Source organism: Wyeomyia smithii, chromosome 2, assembly GCF_029784165.1.
Source record: "Wyeomyia smithii strain HCP4-BCI-WySm-NY-G18 chromosome 2, ASM2978416v1, whole genome shotgun sequence".
NCBI lineage: Eukaryota > Metazoa > Arthropoda > Insecta > Diptera > Culicidae > Wyeomyia > Wyeomyia smithii.
The window spans coordinates 107,688,972-107,707,422 of record NC_073695.1 but is presented as its reverse complement, the minus strand read 5'-3'; the positions used below and the strand labels follow the sequence as shown (position 1 = coordinate 107,707,422).

General features: G+C 38.4%; 1 protein-coding gene across 3 annotated transcripts in view; it reads left to right on the top strand.

The window, feature by feature from the left end:
• LOC129725493 (G-protein coupled receptor Mth2-like) overlaps window positions 1–18,451 on the top strand; it is a 57,689-nt gene that overhangs the window by 20,202 nt on the left and 19,036 nt on the right. Inside the window, exons 1-2 of one of the 3 annotated variants that reach the window (XM_055681415.1) lie at window positions 8,860–9,462; window positions 9,527–9,659. The exons of the other annotated variants lie outside the window; for them this stretch is intronic. Of the exons in view, the coding sequence (XP_055537390.1) occupies window positions 8,998–9,462; window positions 9,527–9,659 (598 nt within the window). The 5' untranslated portion in view covers window positions 8,860–8,997. Of the gene's footprint in view, window positions 1–8,859; window positions 9,463–9,526; window positions 9,660–18,451 lie in introns of those variants that run through there. 3 annotated transcript variants of the gene reach the window in all.

Below are 18,451 nucleotides of genomic sequence, written 5' to 3'. Positions count from 1 at the left end.
CCCAAAACAATGATTCTACGAAACCGGTTCTGGCATGGTTTTAGTATATTTCACAAATCAAAACCATATTCAGTATGTCAGAGCATTAATGGTAATGCGCTAATATCTACAAGTGGTAGTCAAATTATATCTTATTTTGAGTAAAAATGTCTCAGGAATCGATTCGTTGGTGTCTGATCCACGTAAAATGTCAGCAGCATATCAATTTTGCCCCGATACCCCCCGATACCTACAATACTAAAATAGGTTCTTTTTGATGTTAGATTAACTTATTTCAAATCATCTGTTTAATGTAATATCAAGAGTGTAAGCGATACTCAAAGACACAATAACAATTTGATCCTCCCCCTTTTGCGGGGGCGGGGGTTGCATTTTTAGCCAGGACCGGTCAGAACATAAAAATCTCGCTTCAGCTATGAGACAGAATCATCGCGTCTTCGATAAAGTCAAATGCGACCCCCTCCCCGCAAAAAGGTGAGGATCATGTGAACACAAATTGTTATTGTATCACTGAGTATCACTTACACTCTTGATATTACAATAAACAGATTTCAAAAAAGTTGATTTAACGTCGAGATATACCTATTTTTGTATTGTAGGGGAATTGGGGCAAAATCGACATATTGCTGACATTTTACGTAGATCAGATACCTACCATTCGATTTCTGAGACTTTTTTACTCAATAGATATATATAGATACAATTTAACTACAATTTTTAGATATTAGCGCATTACCATTAATGCTCAGACACACTCGATATTATTTTGCTTTGTGAAATATACTAAAACCATGCCAAAACTGGTTTCGTAGAATCACCGTTTTGAGCTCAGTTTTTGTCCCATTTAAGATCTCTTTTTTTTTAAAGATGGGTAGGAAGATGTTAATATGTGGAGAAACTCTTAGAATTTTGATATTTTGTCTTAAAACAAAATGGCGTCGAAAAAACATAAAAAATTTACGCTTTCTCAGAAATTCAAAATGGCGCCATTGTTGCCCCTTAAGTTGAAATATGTTCAAACTAATAGAAATTTGTTTTCGCATCAAACTTCATCAAAAAGTCACACATAGAAGCCAAGGCAAAAATATTGTTGCACTGTGTTATCAACATATATCAAGGCCATCAAGGGTAATTTTCATTTTAAAAAATTCATTCCAGAGCGTGCATAGTGAAAATCCCAAATTTGTGATAAAGTAAATGAACCATAGCATAGGAAAGGGTTTTGTCCATTACTCGCTGGATTGAGAACTCCGAACACCCGATTTCACGAGCCATGGACCTCATTGATTTCGCTGGATTCTTTCCTTCCATGTTTTTGGCTCTTGCTTCGACATCTTTACGTTTACTAAAAACTGTTTTCTACATCTGATAGCCAACAACGGAAGAAATTCAGTGTTGCCAGATTTATCTAAATCCTGTTCCGCCAGCATGAGAAATTGCTATTTGAAATTTACTGCAAAAATTCGTCACGTACTCTGTATTTTGACTAGCGCTGACTTTGGGTGGTTCAGTTTTTAAGGAAAGACTACATCTTTTAGGATGTTACGGGGAAGAACTAGAAGGAAGAACTAAGGAAAAGTGATCGATTCAATTCATATAATTGGGTTTTTCACAACAAATTGAATCATGGAAAAAACGCTGTAGAAAATTACCCATTGAGTATTTTGTCTCGAAAATTTGGATAGAAGTAGTTTGGAGTGTATTGTTTACACTGTAATTTTTGTCACTGTCAGTTTTCCGAAAATTGGAAAAAATGCCATTACCAGAAAAGTAACGTCGCGAATTGATTTTGCGCAAGCACCTAGAAAATAGTTTATGCTCTCATCAGGACATCGGAAAACAATTCTAAATCGTGCAGTCAACGGTGAGTCGTGTGATTAGACGTTACTACTCGGAGCTCAAACGGAAGGAGAAATGCGGTTTGTGGGCCCTCTTTGAATGTTGGACAAACCGTCTATATCGAAAATGGGCGCCTGAATTTGAAAATCTAGTATTTCAACCAGGGAAAAGTGGTCAGGTTTTGAGCACTTATATATCAGTAATTTCTTTTCAGAATATCGAGGTTTTGGTATCAACCGACCAGAAATTCTTTTACGGTTAAATTTATGTAACAAAAACAACCTATTGTTTGAGCTACACTATTAAAAAATTGGTAAATAACACCGATTGTCTAAATCATACCGAGCAACCAATTACTATCTCTCTTCCTAAGCACAGCCGACACTAACGGATACAACCAATCTGACTTTGTAAACCATTTGTTGTTGGTGCTGTTGTTTTACTGTTCTTGCCATTTCCTATTCTTCTAAACTCCCCCCTCTTTCCAAATAACTGACGAAACCTTGATCATCATTTTCTAAAACTGTACCGGTATCATAGGCACACCATCGAATTGGATTTTCCCATTCGTGCGTTGGCCGGCAAAGCGAACGGTTTTTCATGGAGCAGCAGACAGCGGTTGGTGGCAATTATTAATCGCTCATAAAAGCGCACGCCATCGAATTAAATTTTTTATTCGTTCGTATGTATGGATTACTATAGCACGTGTGTGGGTAGTATTTCAGTATTTTCTCGTTTATTTATTAACACTTCATTAAATGTATTTAAACGCCTAAACGAACACGGTTGAATAATTGGACTGTACAGCAGCAATTTAAACTTCTTCAGCCAGTCTTTATTCATCGAGGAAAAACTACTGCCGATGCATGATCAACACTTATTTGCTAAAAAATTTCATTTAGATCAAAATAGGTTCTTTTAAGTACCGTAAATTATCGATAAAAGGAGTACCATAAATTATCGGTTAATTTTTCTAAATTCAGCATACATTTAATTCTGGTTTTTTTTCCGGTGCTCGGTTTTGTTTTAGTTTCTTGCACACAAAGAAAAAAACAAACTTGTCTCTATCGTGAAAAATAACAATACATTTAGAAATGCTCTAAATCATAATTAAAGAAGTGATATATTTTCCCGTCACTCGCCAAAACCTTGATAACAATTACGCAAATAGCGTGTAATTGAGTTCTTACTTTTTCAAGTTATTGAAATAAACGTAATTTCTTCACATACAACATATGCATAAAGTTATATGCTGGACTGGAGCCAATCTAGCATGAGTTTGATAGGTTTAATGTTAAACAATTTCCAATCTTGAAATTTCCACTTGAATCGTTCTGGTCTCCAATTTTAGATAGTCTCGTTGAGTTTGCTTTTTGCTAAGATAGCAAAATTTTACCCAATTCGCTAAGTTAATTGATTGCTTTTGTAGTGCAGCCACAAAGAAAAGTTTATCTGAAGTAACAGCGCTTATATAAAAGATCCATTCTTTTAGTGTATATTATTATTTATAACGCTTTAACATCTCCGCATTTAGAAATTCACTGCTATATAAAATTGTAGAAAATACCTAATGAAAGGAGCTAAGCGTAAGGTGTGATGTACGGTTATGGCATCGAAATTGAATGAAAAACTATGCTTACTTACTAACTAATGGGTTATATTTTAATGTCAGAAAGTTTGAAAAGGGTCCCGTCAACTTGGTAATTTCCTACAGTGTTTTTTTCCGTGATGCAATTCGATCATTCTTTACACTATTGGTAAATAAAATGGATGTTTTAATCAACCTAAACAATCACTGCCTTTCTACCAAAGCACAGCCGATACTGAAGTATGTCGTAACTTTCCTTTCATAGCTGAACCTTTTCCTTTTTGGAACGATCCACCATCTTTCCAAACATTATCCACGAGTGCCGGCAACAGTTCAAACGACGTCCGTCCGTTTCAAACTTCGTTGAGCGAATCTCTCCAATTCCAGCCTTTTCTCTCTGGAACCCTCAGACGACACTCATACATCAATAGTTGCTTCCCTCGTAATCTCTCAACTGCATGAGTGTTCATATCATCTTTTAGAAGACACAAATACACATTTTAATCTCATGTATGCTTCACCAATATATTTACTCGGAATCACTCACTTTTACCGTGAACGGAATTCAGTTTTAGTCAGTCACCTTCGGGCATTTACCAAGCGTTTCAAGCTGTTTCGTAATTTTTACACAGTACATCGCAATAGCCAATTCAAGGTTACGATTCGATGGTCTCTAATCATAAACGACATAAACAAATTTATCGTCGAACCTAGCCGGTTTCTTCACTTTGGAGCGGTTTCGAAGTTTTTTTTCCGGTCGATTCTGGCTTGAAGTTGGAACAGGAATCGTAACCTCAGCTTCAGCGTTATCAACGACTTGGTCCGGTAGAATTTCTATTGCTTGTGAAGTGGTATTGGATTCAACCACTGGTTCATAAAGATGAGGTTCTGGTGGTGCCAATTTCACATCCTGTAGATTGCGAGTATATTGCACCCCATAACGACCAAGAACCACAATTTTAGATCCCTCTCTAGCCAACACTTAGAAGCGCTCCCCGGAAAATGTTGGTTCCATTTTAGATTTCCGTAGTTGCGCATCAGTACGGATGATGATAGACCTTTCAAGGAGATACGAAGTGAACCGCTCAACTTCCCAAACTAAGGCGAGTGCCTTTTTTGTGTCTGGGGGAATCTTTGTTCAGTAGACGTGAGCGCTTTGGACGCACAGGATATTATACGTGGTACATTTTGAATATTATACTGTACCAGAACTGCACTAAGGCCGATCGGACTAGAATCAAAATATAACTCCGTATGATCATTTGGGCTATAATAGCCAGGAATTTGAATAGTCTACAGAGCGCTTTCTCGTAGGTAATTAAATTCTCTATCTTCTTTTGCCGTCCAGTAAAATTTATCTGAGGTTGCAAGGGCTCGAAAATATTGCGTCAAATCTGCCAGATTCTGTATAAACCTATCTGCAAACGTAACCAATCCAAGGAAGCTTTTAACTTCGGTACAAGAGTTAGGTTCTCTGAACTGTTTGATGCCACTCATCCCTTCTAATCGGCTACGCTCCACCCCTTTGGTGTCAACGAAAACCCGACAAATCTAACGGATTGGCTGCCGAAGACACTTTTGTCCTTATTCTATTCTACATTTTGTTGTCGCTGACGACAAAGAACTTGCGCCAGGTGTTCTTTGGTACGCCCAAAGATGAGAACATCGTCCAGATAGTTAACTACTCCAGAGCATCCACCCAAAATCACCCGCTGCATGATTTGAACACTTTAACTTTGCCAGAATAGGCTCTAGTGTTAGCATGGGGAAAGGGTTCCGCTTTGCATACTGGTTTGGTCCTATGAGGTCAATGGCAAGACGAATGAAGAGCCAAATAACACGTCCATGTATTCACGTACTTGCTCGATTATATCAGCTCTAACTAACCAACTAACTCTTGTAATCTTTTTTCCACCGCCGGCTTGACAACTGCTGATATATTAGAGAATATTCGTCGGCATGGTGCTCTGGTCGTATCATAATTGATTTTCACCGGAGTGCTTCAAATGTAGCAATTACACCGATATTTCCCTTTGAGCAGTTTATCTGATCCAACTCTAATGTTGTACATTCCCTTGCTGCATTGCTCGTCGTTTGTCAGTTTCCCGAAGAATCTCTCAACAAGTGTGTTGACCTGTGCACCAGAGTCAATGAGAAAATTGCATCGCATATCAGCTACCGAAGCAAATATAGTACCATTTTCTGGTTTGGTTGCAACCATAGCTATGGCGTAACAGTCGCTAATCCAGTTGTTTTGTTTTCCGCATATAGTTACCTATGGATGTGAAATAAATCCTATAGAAACCATTTTATTTCTTTTCGTCTCTCGACAATTGACAGACCTAAACTTTTCGAATGTGGTTGATGCGTCTCCGCCAAACACCATTTTCCAGATTGTCGCCAAATGTTGGACGAAAGACCAAGAGCTTGGTAATCAGCATTTTTCAGTGTTCATGATTCATGTCTATAGAGAACCACCGGGAGAACCAGTGTTTTATAGAGCGCTAGTATTGTAAGGGTTTGCAGGCTGCGGGACCTCAGCTGGTTACGCAATCCGAAGAAGGCTCTGTTTGCGGCCGCTATTCGCCTCTTATATCACGGCTAACCTCATTGTCGTACACCAGCAATGTACCCAGGTAAATAAATTCGTTGACTACCTGAAATGATTGCCCAACTATTCCCACCCAAGCACCAAGGGTCTGTCACGCTCTCTACCAGCCACCATGTATTTCGTTTTGGCAGAGTTTATTACAAGCCTCAGTTTTGCAGCTTTTCTCTTGAGAGGTCCAAACACTCTGACAAAGATGCACGTAAAATTTACGTGGAAAAGTGGCTGGTCCTCTTCCACCTTCTTTTCACGTATCTTTTGCCGATTTCTTGAAAGCCGACCATGTGTCGGTGTGTTGGTGTCAACTTCAGTTCAGCAATCATCTACGTGTTGGTCAGGTAATTGTAACCTGATTTTCACGTACATTTTTACGTGATATTTAAGTGAAACCATAACGTTTGAACTCTACATAATTTTCATGTACTTTTTACGTGATATTTCGGTGGAATCTACATGAATTTCACGCAAATAAAATACACAGTGTATATGAGAAATGTAATTTATTTTTAAAAATCAAATAATTACCGTCTCTCCCTATTTTAAAATTTAAGGAATTGCTAAAGTGGACGTTCGTAAACACTTCCTCCACTTTTTTTGTGAACACTTCCTCCTTCGTAGCGAGCAATGAAAAAATGCCGAATTTTCGTTCTGCAAACGAAACATAAATAAAACATTTAGTATGATGCGATTAGTAAATGAAATACAGAATTACCGTCTAATATTTTCAGGGAGGCGTTCGATAAGTACTCCGGTAAACATAAATTGTGGAGGAGTAGTGTGTCCTTAACGTTCTCTTCGTACGCCATATTGTTTTTTTGCATACTAAAAAATTCACGTAAATACTGTTGTCGAAAACGACACAACACAGCCGCACTAACACGAACACAGTCAAAACACATATTTACGCGCGGGAACTGTCCACATTATAATTTGACTGATTTTACGTGAATAGACAGTGAACCGTACGTGAAATTTAGGTGAAAGTTACTAATGCCACGTAAAGCGGCAGATTTTCTTAGAGTCAGTCCTTACGTGATTTTTCGGGTAGATTTTACGTGGCAATTTTTTAGAGTGAAGGCTTTTTCCAACGCCCGCAAAACCAAGGAGCATGTGAGACTTCGTCATGATAGTGCCACCTCTTTGGACGCTGTATAGCACTTTTCAAAGCGATGTTGAACAATAAGTTTGACAGCCCGTCTCAATACCATCTTACTTCACGAAAGCATCACACCGGTTACCCTGATGTAGAACCATCAAGGGTGACACGAACCAGTCGAATTAGTTTTGCTGGAAGACTATGCTCGAGCAATATCTGTCTTTGCTTATTTCTCTTAACTGATTCGTACGCTGTCCTTAAGTCTATGAGCAGAGGTGAGTCCGTAAGTCCGCCACTGTAGTATATGTAGTATTTGAATGAGTTGTCCGCAATTCACGTTTTGCCGTTTTCGGTCACCGTACAGCTGCTGGATAGCTATGGCCTCCACATTCAGCTTCCGCGGTTATCGGGCCAGGATAACAGCGCCTGTTTGTTTTGTTTGCGGATTTCCAAAAACCGTTGTTCTTTTTTGATCGTCTAGGTCCATGCCAATTATTACGTTTCGTTTTACTATCTGGATTGTTGGAGTAATTCAGATTCGGTATGACCATAATAGTTGAAACCCCGATACGGTTCACAAAGCGATTTCCATGCTAAGATGTTATTTTTTCGTTAGTAATAAGTGTATCTTAGTCACAAGTAAATCTATCGATTTTCTACACCAGCAGTAGTAGAGTCAGACAATACAACAAACATAGCAGAAGGATCGGATTTCAAAAATACGTCTGATGACCGCGGCTAATGCAGAAAGTAATTGAGCGAATGGCATTTCATTAGTATGCACCGCTCATTGCTTGTAATAGTCATGCCTTTTCCTTTACTTATAACCGCGAATCTGTTCACTAAATGTAGCGCAGCATGGGGCAAATTGTATGTTGCCAGTTCGTACGTTTTTAAGCTGTACTTTATTGCTTACAACGGCTCTTTATTTTTTATCTATATTTATGAGTCAAGTACTAACGCGGATGTGATCATCCCCAAGATCCTTATTAAACAGTTAGACGTTTGTTTATGGTAACGTCGAGGAAAATGAACCTACAGTCTCGTCACCTCCTCAACATATTTCTCTCTCTCTCTTCAATTATTCTATCTACATTAATTCCAATGCCTAACGAATATTCAAATGTTTCAACCAAAATCCAAATTTGCCAAATCGAACCCGACTCCCTGGATAAACCGATGTTGCTAGCTAAACTCTTGCACTCATGTTTTTATGGGCATGATTCACACAAAGCTTGGCTCGGGATATCATTACCCTGCTCCAATATATGGACATAATTGTTGCTTACTAAATATGAGACCTACCGAAGGGTTCTACTCACGGGGATGGCAAGCCTGGCAGCTGGCACTGCCACTGGTACCTGAAAAAAGGTCAGTTATCAATAACTCTTATCTTATTTTAAATCGAGCAGAGCCACCTAATGCTAACCGGAATTATTGATAGTATTGCAAATAGTTTTAGGCAATCCATGAAATGTGATATTCTAAGTGAGTGGTATAGTTATTGTGTCCCAAGATTTTGACATTGAATAGAGTAGTTTTCCAATGCGCGGGAGAGAAATACATGTTTGTTGGATACGAAAGCTGGCCACACTCTTAGTTCTACTAGCGTTCAGTGGTAGAGGCGTTCTAGAGAGGGATTGTTTTTTTTTTTGGCGAAGCGTAATATATATGCAACATTCACGATCGAAGAAAGATTACAACCATGGAAACAACAGCTTAGGCTTGACGCGAACTGCTCCTAGGGAGTTTTGCGATAAATGCTTTGCAACCAGGCATTTCGATTTGCACGCTCTTCATCACCAGTCACTTTGTAGTATTGATAAAACTGTCACGCCAGTTTAGGCGGTTGCGATTATTTTAAAAATGCTTCTCGCAGAGGTATTGCTCGTCTTCGGATTGTTATCTACTAAACGCTTATTCTTCGTCAGAACCGAAAGTGAACTGCCATGTGATTTTCTGGATTCGGTGAACATCACAGATGGAACGAAGACTAGTGATGGAAAGATCGAACATGGCGGTATTGTTTATGAACCGCAAAACTACGGAATGTTTGATTACGGTTATGACAGTAGTGGACAAAAAGTTGTATCGAACCACATTCGCGGGTGTATTTGTCATGTGAAATCTTGCTTTTATATGTGTTGTTTTGAAGAAGACATTGTATACAATTTGTCGTATCCATCGTGTCGAAATGCGTCTCCGGTGGTGCGTGTCAACGTTACAGGTGAATTTGTCGATCTAGCATCTGACCGAAGCTTTTTCAAAGCACTGCGTGTACCTAATTGTGTCGCAACACACGCAGACTTGTATGAATGGAAAATGGATCGGGTTAGCTGATTACTTACTCTACTATGGTTGAATTTTCCATTTAGATGTTTTTCTTGGTTTTCAGAACGGTTTTGTGTATTCGTTTGGAGCGGTGGAAATTAAGCAGCAAGGGTATTGTTTGCATGTCGCTGAAGAGGAAGAGATTGCGGATTTGTACTATTGTTCCGAGGAAAAAATTAAGATGGCTACAATTAGCGGTAAGGACATTCATGGTATTAGCGGAAGTAAAAGAACTCTGCAACGGTGCAGATTGTTTAAATTGGTTCAGTAACCAGTTATAGACATACAAACAGTGCAACATATTGTTTTTGCTTTGGAATCTTTTCATGATTTCTAAATGTATTTTAATGAAATTTTGATTTTGATATTATGAGAAAATTTACCATGTTTCCAGATCTTAAACGGAACAAAATCTGATCTCCAAACGGTGATTATACGAGAACAGTTCGGAAATGTTTTTATTATATTTTACAAGTGAAATAATATCAAATATCTTAAGCATTAACGGATTCACTTATATCTAAATGTGGTAGACAAATATATCTTATATTGACGAAAAAAGCCTCAGAAATCGATTGGTAGGTATCTGACTAAAGTAAAATGTCAGCAACATGTCAATTTTGCCCTATTTCCCCTACAGTACTGAAATAGAATTTTTTCGACGTAAGATTAGCTTATTTGAAGCCTGTTTAAAGTAATATCAAGAGAGTAAGCGTTACCCAGAGATACAATTACAATTTGTCTGCACATTGGAAGGGGTCGCATTCTTGGCTAAGACCGGTCTAAACATAAAAATCCCGCTTCAGTTATGAGGCTGAATCATCGCGTCTTCGATAAAGTTGATTCATTTATTATGTTACACATGACTTTGACATTTTACTCCCTGCAGAAATGGACGTTGGCTCTACATTTTCGAAACATAACAATAAAACTAAAGGTTTCGCTCAGTCATTTTACTTCGAACAGTTTCATTTTCATTTGATTCTTTTCGGCTATTGTTCGCTGTCAAACAGATTTGATCACTCTTTTTTTCTCGTGTGGTGTCTATCGGATAATTTCAAATAAAACAGATGACTGTTTGAGACTTCTGTTTTTCTTCAATATGTCCATTGAAATTATTGATAGTTTTCTGATAGCGTCAGCTGCAGTTAGAACGGTAATGGCATTCAATAAATACGTCACGATCAATATTTCGGAAGATTTTTTTGCTCTTGATCACTGGCGCGCCGTGGTCACTTAAGTTTGTGAAACTGGTATTGGCGTCTTCGTTTCATATCGTCACATTCACTGTCAAACTGCTCACACTTTCTATCTACCACTACTCATTGATTTCGGTACAAGCGTTTCTGATACTCATTTTTTAGTTGGTTTGCCCTAAAACATCTGGCATAGAGAAATCGTCCCACAATTTCAGTTGACTTATTTTCAAATAACTATATTTATGAATAAAAAAATAAAATGAAGAAAACAAGACTTAACCTTTGTTGTCAGTGCAATGTGCATTTTAAATGGATAAGACATTGTGTGTAAGAATTTTGAATAAAATTTCGATGCCGTGATGTAAAATTTTGACAGCAGCACTCCCCTGGTTAATCTCCGCTTTCAATTGAAAATATTGTCCTTCCTTTTATGGTCCTTCAGCTGTCAAAATCATACCAAAATCTCTCGAGTATTTCTCATTTGACTCACAAAGTGCTCGAAAATAAAACAAATACTTTTCAATTGAAAACGACTGGTCAAAGCGTCACTAAAACCTTGTAATTTTAAAAAAGAAACAAACTTCGTCAGACTTTGTCCGAGGTAAACAAATTTGTCAACCACCTCGAATTCATCTCCACCGATTACTATGCTAGTGCCTAAGCGAGCTTTATCGCTCTATGTTCCCTGCCAGCAGATACTACAGTGACATGCGTTCGTTTAGACGCACCATGTTTTTCATAGGTTTTTCTTTCAAAACTAATTGAATTTTGAATGTCATCACTTATTTTTGTTTGTTATCATAAACTAAAACAAACAGCATTGTTTCTTCAAAAAAAGTGCACTTGATAGAATAAGAAATGCGAAATATTAAAAATAAGCTGATGCATTCGTTTAGACGCACCTCAAGTCAACGTAGTAAAAGCTCAAATTTTCTGTGTCAATCAGTTGGCTAATGTTTTGTAGCTCCTCTCTTACTCATAATAACTACAAATACTCTTCTGGACATTGAATTGACAAGGTTATTGAGAGTGTTTACAGAGATTTGTTGCCAGCATGAACGTATGCATGATTAAGGGTCGTTTACTGTGTTGAACTGGTATCCATTGGCGTAAATTCTTGCAACCAAGATACCCCAGAGGTTCTCGATCGGGTTGCAATCCAGACTACATGCTGGTCCATCAAGTACGGTGATGTCTTTTATAGAGAACCAGGCCTTGGTTAATCGGGAAAAGTGAATAGTATCGTTGTCTTGCTGAAATACAACAGGTTCATCCATATAATCCTCCAAGTAGGGAATCATAACGTCTTCCAGAAGCTTACAGAAGTTGCTGGAATTCATGTTGGGGGTGGTCCAGCAGATGGAAGGCTTTTCGTCATAAGAAAATCTTTCCCATACCATAACCTTTCCTCCACCAGAATTTCGCTTAGATCGAGAGACATTAAATTCCGCTAAATCGTACCAGTAGTGAATGTCACAGGCCATTTCTCATCAGGAAAAAGATAACCTCACTGGCCCTGACTATTACAGTCAATACTGACACGATTTGACGGAATTTAATGTCACTTGACCCAAGTGAAATTTTGAAGGAGGAAGAAATTATGGTATGGAGAGGATTGTCTTATGTCAAGAATCTTCCTATCTGCTGGATCACCACCAAAATAAATTCAAGCAACGACTGTAAGCTTCTGGAAGACGTTTTGGTTCTATTCTTGGTGCTTATATGGATGAACCGGGTGTATTTCAGCAAGACAACGCTTCTATTCATGTTTTCCAACGAACCAAGGCCTGGTTTTCTGAAAATGACATCACCGTACTTGATGGACCAGCATGTAGTCCGGATTGCAACCCGATCGAGAACCTCTGGGTTATCTTGGTTGCAAGAGTTTACGCCAATGGATGCCAGTTCAACACAGTAAACGACCCTTAATCATGCATACGTTCATGCTGGCAACAAATCTCTGTAAATACTCTCAATAACCTTGTCAATTCAATGTCCAGAAGAGTATTTGTAGTTATTATGAGTAAGAGAGGAGCTACAAAGCATTAGCCAACTGATTGACTCAGAAAATTTGAGCTTTTACTACGTTGACTTGAGGTGCGTCTAAACGAATGCATCAGCTTATTTTTAATTTTTCGCATTTTTTTATTCTATCAAGTGCAGTTTTTTGCAGAAATGATGCTTTTTGTTTTTGTTTATGATATCAAACAATAATAATGGAAGACATTCAAAATCCAATTAGTTTTGAAAGAAAAACCTGTTAAAAACATGGTGCGTCTGAACGAACGCATGTCACTGTAGTTCTTCGGCGTATTTATTTTCAATCCAACCTTTTCTGCTACACTCGCGGCACAATGCCTGCACGGTTTAGTTTCTTGTAGAACTTACGTGTTTCCTGAGAACGATACATCTGCTCAATTTTCTCATACTCCAGCTCTTCCAGGCGGCGCTACGCAGTTAATGGCTGCTTTTACATTACTCCGGCAGTTCTTCAAGGTAATGCTAGTTCCTTGCTTCGTTGCACCAAAGAACTCGAAACCCCAAAGAAATCTTCGATAGGATGATATTGAGACAGTTTTGTTGGGTAGCGTATTTCAGGTAGATTTGAAGTCGAGTGGTTGTTCAGGATCGTTTGTGTTTTTTTGCGTAATGTGTTGATGATTTATCCCAAAACAAGTTTTTTTTCCGTGAACTTTTGAAGAAATGGAATCAAAATTTTCTTTAAACATTCGTCCTGGTAAACTTCTTGAATAATAACCAAACCACTGGGCTTGTACCATGATTTAGAAAAGAAGAACTAATTTCTTGTTTGTCCATTATTTTGGCTGGTCTTTCACTACCTTCCTTGCGAAGCATTGTTTAGGTTTGCAGGATACTGAACATAGTCGAAACCGGAAGATTTTCGATTTTAAAATGGTGTACAGTAAATTTTTAGCCGAGATTTTCGTGCAATACATAACGAACGGTGCAATGGGCTTGCGCAATGCTTTTTGTTCGACGCCATTTTGAACAAAACTGAGCATGCATTAACAGAACAGAAAATATTGACATAAGGCGGAAAGAAAAAGAGAACCTACAGCCAAGGATGGAAAAAATCACAGGAGGGCTGTGTGCAAAGCCACGACCGCAAGGTTGAAGTAGAATACTTTTACAAGAAAGAAAAGGCTGCTTGCATGTCAGTCATTTTTTCTAGTAAATGAACGTTGACTAATCAGATCAATCGAATTTTGCACTTCAACAAGGATTGACCATTTTCAATAATATAGTAAGTTGCTTGTCATGATTGGGGCTTGACATTTTTTAAAATTTTGGTTATGCGAAAAATTAATTTTTATGCAGATAATGAAAGTTTTTCGGCTATCGTGCTCATGACTGAAGGAAAAGATAGTTCAGTACGTTCTGAGACATTGAGATAAAGTAAAATTTATAACTTTAACAAATTTAAAAATGTAAATTAACTCAAGCGAAAATAGTCATTCGTCAATCAGGTTTTTATTTCATCCTGAAAAGAACAACTACATCCCTATGTAGCCGAACTTCTTGAGAGAAGTATTCTACTTCAAAATCGTATCGCATTACAATCATTCGGGTATCATTTCTGAACTTGCTATTCATAAGCTTTTAATCCCAGCAAACCATCGCTATTAAAAGTTACACATTCTCACGCATGCAAGAGATAACTTATAGCAAAGAAATATGTGGTAGCTTTCTTTGATGATTTTGTTTCAGTATTGCCTGCTTTAGGGGGAGCGAGCAACATATAGCGAGTGTTTCACGAAAGAATCGTATACGATTGCAATCGAGCAATCGCAGCGATTCTTTCAAATGTTGGTTGCTTGCAGGCGTAATTCGGTTACTCCACGTCGTGCTTTCACCGTGATATACCGCGATGATTCTTAGTGATTTCAAATATCACATGCTAATGCACAATGCTCTCATTTCCGTAAGCATTGATGATACCTATTTGCTCCAGTAAGTAAACAATTAAACGCAATCTAACGTTCATTTGGATTCATAATTTTGTATCACTGGCGATCAAATCTCAAAGATTCTCGCGATACCGTTGAATGCAAGTGAACTTGGATACAATAAATACTATCGTGTTTGAATCATTCAGTCTTCTTCTACAGTATTCGGAACTCTTAGAAGCGAAAAAAAATCAGCAGCGTTTCTATGGAAAACTTGTACGCGAGTGGAAACAATTGAACGATACCTGATGAATCAAAGAACACATTTGCATGAAATATTGCTAGTGAGTGAAAATTTCCATGCTTGCCTACAGCTCTCATTTAGTTCTGAGCGCGTTTAGTATTGAGTGAGAGAAACTGAAAATAAATCCAAAATTTTAGTTTATTTGTTGATTTTTCTATTTATTTATTTAATCTATTTCCCTCTGACTTTATTTGTCTCCATGAAAGTTAGTGGATGTAGAAAAGCCAGTTTGAAGCCGTCCTCATGAAGGCATACAAACCGCATCATCTTTTGTTAGAAAGATACAAGAAATTTTTACATTGAGTCAATGGGGTCCTAAAGTTTTGAACGGTTTTCTGATTTTTATATATCAGCTGGAAGAATGCAATTTTCTGAGCAGAACGTGATTTAAAAAAAATGTTCATCGTTTCCCTTCGATTTTTGAATGAAGAATAAAAAACTGCTCGAAATGCCTTAAATGACAGTTCTCTCATATACCGTACATGGGCGAAACGTCATTTAAGACCTTTCGAGCAGTTTTTTTATTCTTCATTTAAAAATCGAGGGAAAACGATAAACAGTTTTTAAAAATCACGTTTTGCTCAGAAAACGCGGCTTTTTCAAATGATATATAAAAACTGGCATAGCTTTACGACCCAATTTACAGTAAGAAAGAACTTTTGGTGAGTCGACTTTTCAATATAATGCTTTAACCCAGATACAGCTTGTTGAATTTTCCAATGAGACGACCCCGCTCAGAGTACGGGCGTAGACTAGCAGGATATTTTTTGTACTCGTTTGATCCTTAGAGTCCATGCAAGTTAATAAAGAAGCCAGATCAAACACGCGTTTTCCACTAAGGTCTCACAAGTGAACAATAAAGAGCTTTTAGACAGTATGGGTCCGTGAACTCACAATCATTTTTTTCAATAAAGCCGAGCTGTCGAGTTGCCTTACAAATTATAGATAAGCGGTACAGGTTGAAATTTAACATGGCCTCGAGCAAGACATCGAGGTTGTTTACGTGATCGACTTCATTGAGTACTCGAATTAACTTTATTGAGTACTCGAATGAAACAGGCTTCGCAGAGCGATGAAACGTCATGATTTGGAATTTTGCAGTACTTACTATGAGCCAGTTTCCACGACACCAACTTATAACAATATACAGCTGTCTCTGTACTTACAGAAAGGCAATCAACTATAGACCGCTTTTGGTAACAGTTTTACGTCATCGGCACACACCAGCTCACATCCAGCACCCAATAGTTATGTCACTTTGTTAAAATAAACAGAAAAAGCAGTGGTCCCATATTGCTGTCTTGTGCTACTCCAGAAGTTTTAGTAAAAGTGAAGGATAAACAGGAACTCTGTGAAGCTATTGTTCGAATACATAAGTAGGATCGTAGCCAGTCAATGAATTACCGCGATTCCCAAAGTCGAGAAAGCTTCGTATTAGTATTCGATAATCGATTCGATCAAAAGCTGCTTTCAAATCTATGTAGATTACGTCAACCTGTGCCTTCTGTTGTCTCTTGTCTCCAGGAAAAAATTACGAAACATGTAGACTTGAAGTTGAATACCTGTTAGTACGCGACAGATTTTGGAAATATATTGTTCCTGGAAACAATACGAAAGAAGCTGCAAATTGAGCAGGAATTGGAAAAATAAAAACCATCAAGGAAGTATGAAAGAATTTCGAAAAGTAAAATGAGAAAATCGTCTTCTGACGTGGATTTGTGCCTGCATTTCCATGGCGGAGGCGATATAGAAAATCATCTGCAAGCATTCGAAATCCTGTTCGGCAAATTGTCTACAGGATTACCTGTAAAACGGGATGACGATTCACAGGTAATCCTAATGTTTCGAGGTCTGCCGAGTTTTTTTTTGTGTTCTGACGAATATCCTGAAAACTGGTTGGAAGCCATTAGTACGCTAGCCCTCATGAAGGATAAAATCGTTAGTGAGATTCAGAAATAAAGCGGAATGGTTTTATATTATTCGGCAGTATTGAAGGTGAACTGAAAGACAAGAGATATTGCTTGTCACGCTGCCAGAAGGTCAGTCACAAGAAGCGAGACTGCTGATTGTGGCAAAACGAGAACTAGGGTGATGTCGTGAACAGGCATCATCCTGCAACGCAATTATTATTTGACGATGATGATACTGCTGAAGCTTGCCCACGAAATCTTTGATTGCCTACGAAGGGCTAGTAGATTGTCGTGAGCTTGGTGCTTGCCTGTGAGAAACCAGTTGCCTACGAAGGGCTAGTAGGCTCTCGTGGGCTTGATGCTTGCTTGTGAAGGACCAGTTGCCTACGAAGGGCTTGTCCTCAGGTGAGTGTTAGCTTCCAGTTGCTAACTGTTGACTGCTGCAGGAAATTCTCCGCTATATGTTGCTTCCGCGATGTGTACTGTACTGCATCCAATTTACGAATCAACTCGCACAGGTAACGCGCGTTCTTTTATAGAAGCCGATGTGAATGAAATCGTTTCCCCTACACAGCCCCTGGAGAGGGGAAAATCTAAATGATGGTGCTTTATTCCTATTGGTGGACAGCCGTTTTGCGTTTCTCAAAGAATGACACCGATTTGCTTGAATCATTTTTTTTTTTTTGTTTTATTCGTGTACCCATAACATTTCTACTCTACAGGTGAGTTTTCTAGAATCGAAAAATCTGTTGTCGAACACGAGAAATATGGAATTTGTTGACAAGGATTTCGTTTCCATTGTAAGTGATCAAGTGGATTGTGAATTGTGTTGTCAGCTCCCACTTGTGCACTAATCTGAAGTTCCTTGCAGTTGTCATCGTAAAGTGCAGTGCGGAATATCAGTATACGTATTTGTTGCTAAGATCCGTTCCGCTCGATGTCAGAGGGCTTTCACGCATAGGTTTATTCTCAGACTCCCTTCCCTAACTCTTCAGGCAGTTATAACACAAACATAAGACATACGTAACACTCAGGAAGAAATCTTCCGAAAAAGTTGGTACAAAATGAACTACTCGAATGGTACCTCACCCTGAATAAAATCACTGTTTGAGTTGTTTTTGAAGGCGGTGTACCTGCGCAGCCCTGCATTTGTCTCGTTCCTACTCGAAAAATGCTGCATTGATTTTGTAAAAAACTTTTTGACAGTTCCTTATGGGATTTTCTTTGGGGCTCGATAAGGCCGAGAAAAAGAAAATTCATTTTGTTCATTATTTATCGAGCAGTTTGACAGCACGAAGTACGGAGTACTATGGGGCAACGTGTACCAGAAAAAAACGCCAGTGTTACGTATGTCTTATGTATGTGGTTATAATCTCCAATAGTTGGCAGTGTAACTAACGAGGCTCGGTAAATAAAAAGTGTAAAAATCCATCACCGACCACGGTGATAAAAGCCCCCCTTCTTTCTTCTCTGTTGTAATCATTAGAGATGTAGAGATGAACTCGGTCTCTGGCAATAACGATGCAACACTTCTCTCTTTCCTATCCTAAACGATCATAAGGACGTAGCCAGTAGAGGTGGGAAGAGTGGTTCACTACAGTAAGGAAATCAGAGCGTTTCCGCTCACTAAGGTGAATTAGTGCTTTTTAACAGTTCACTCACTATTTT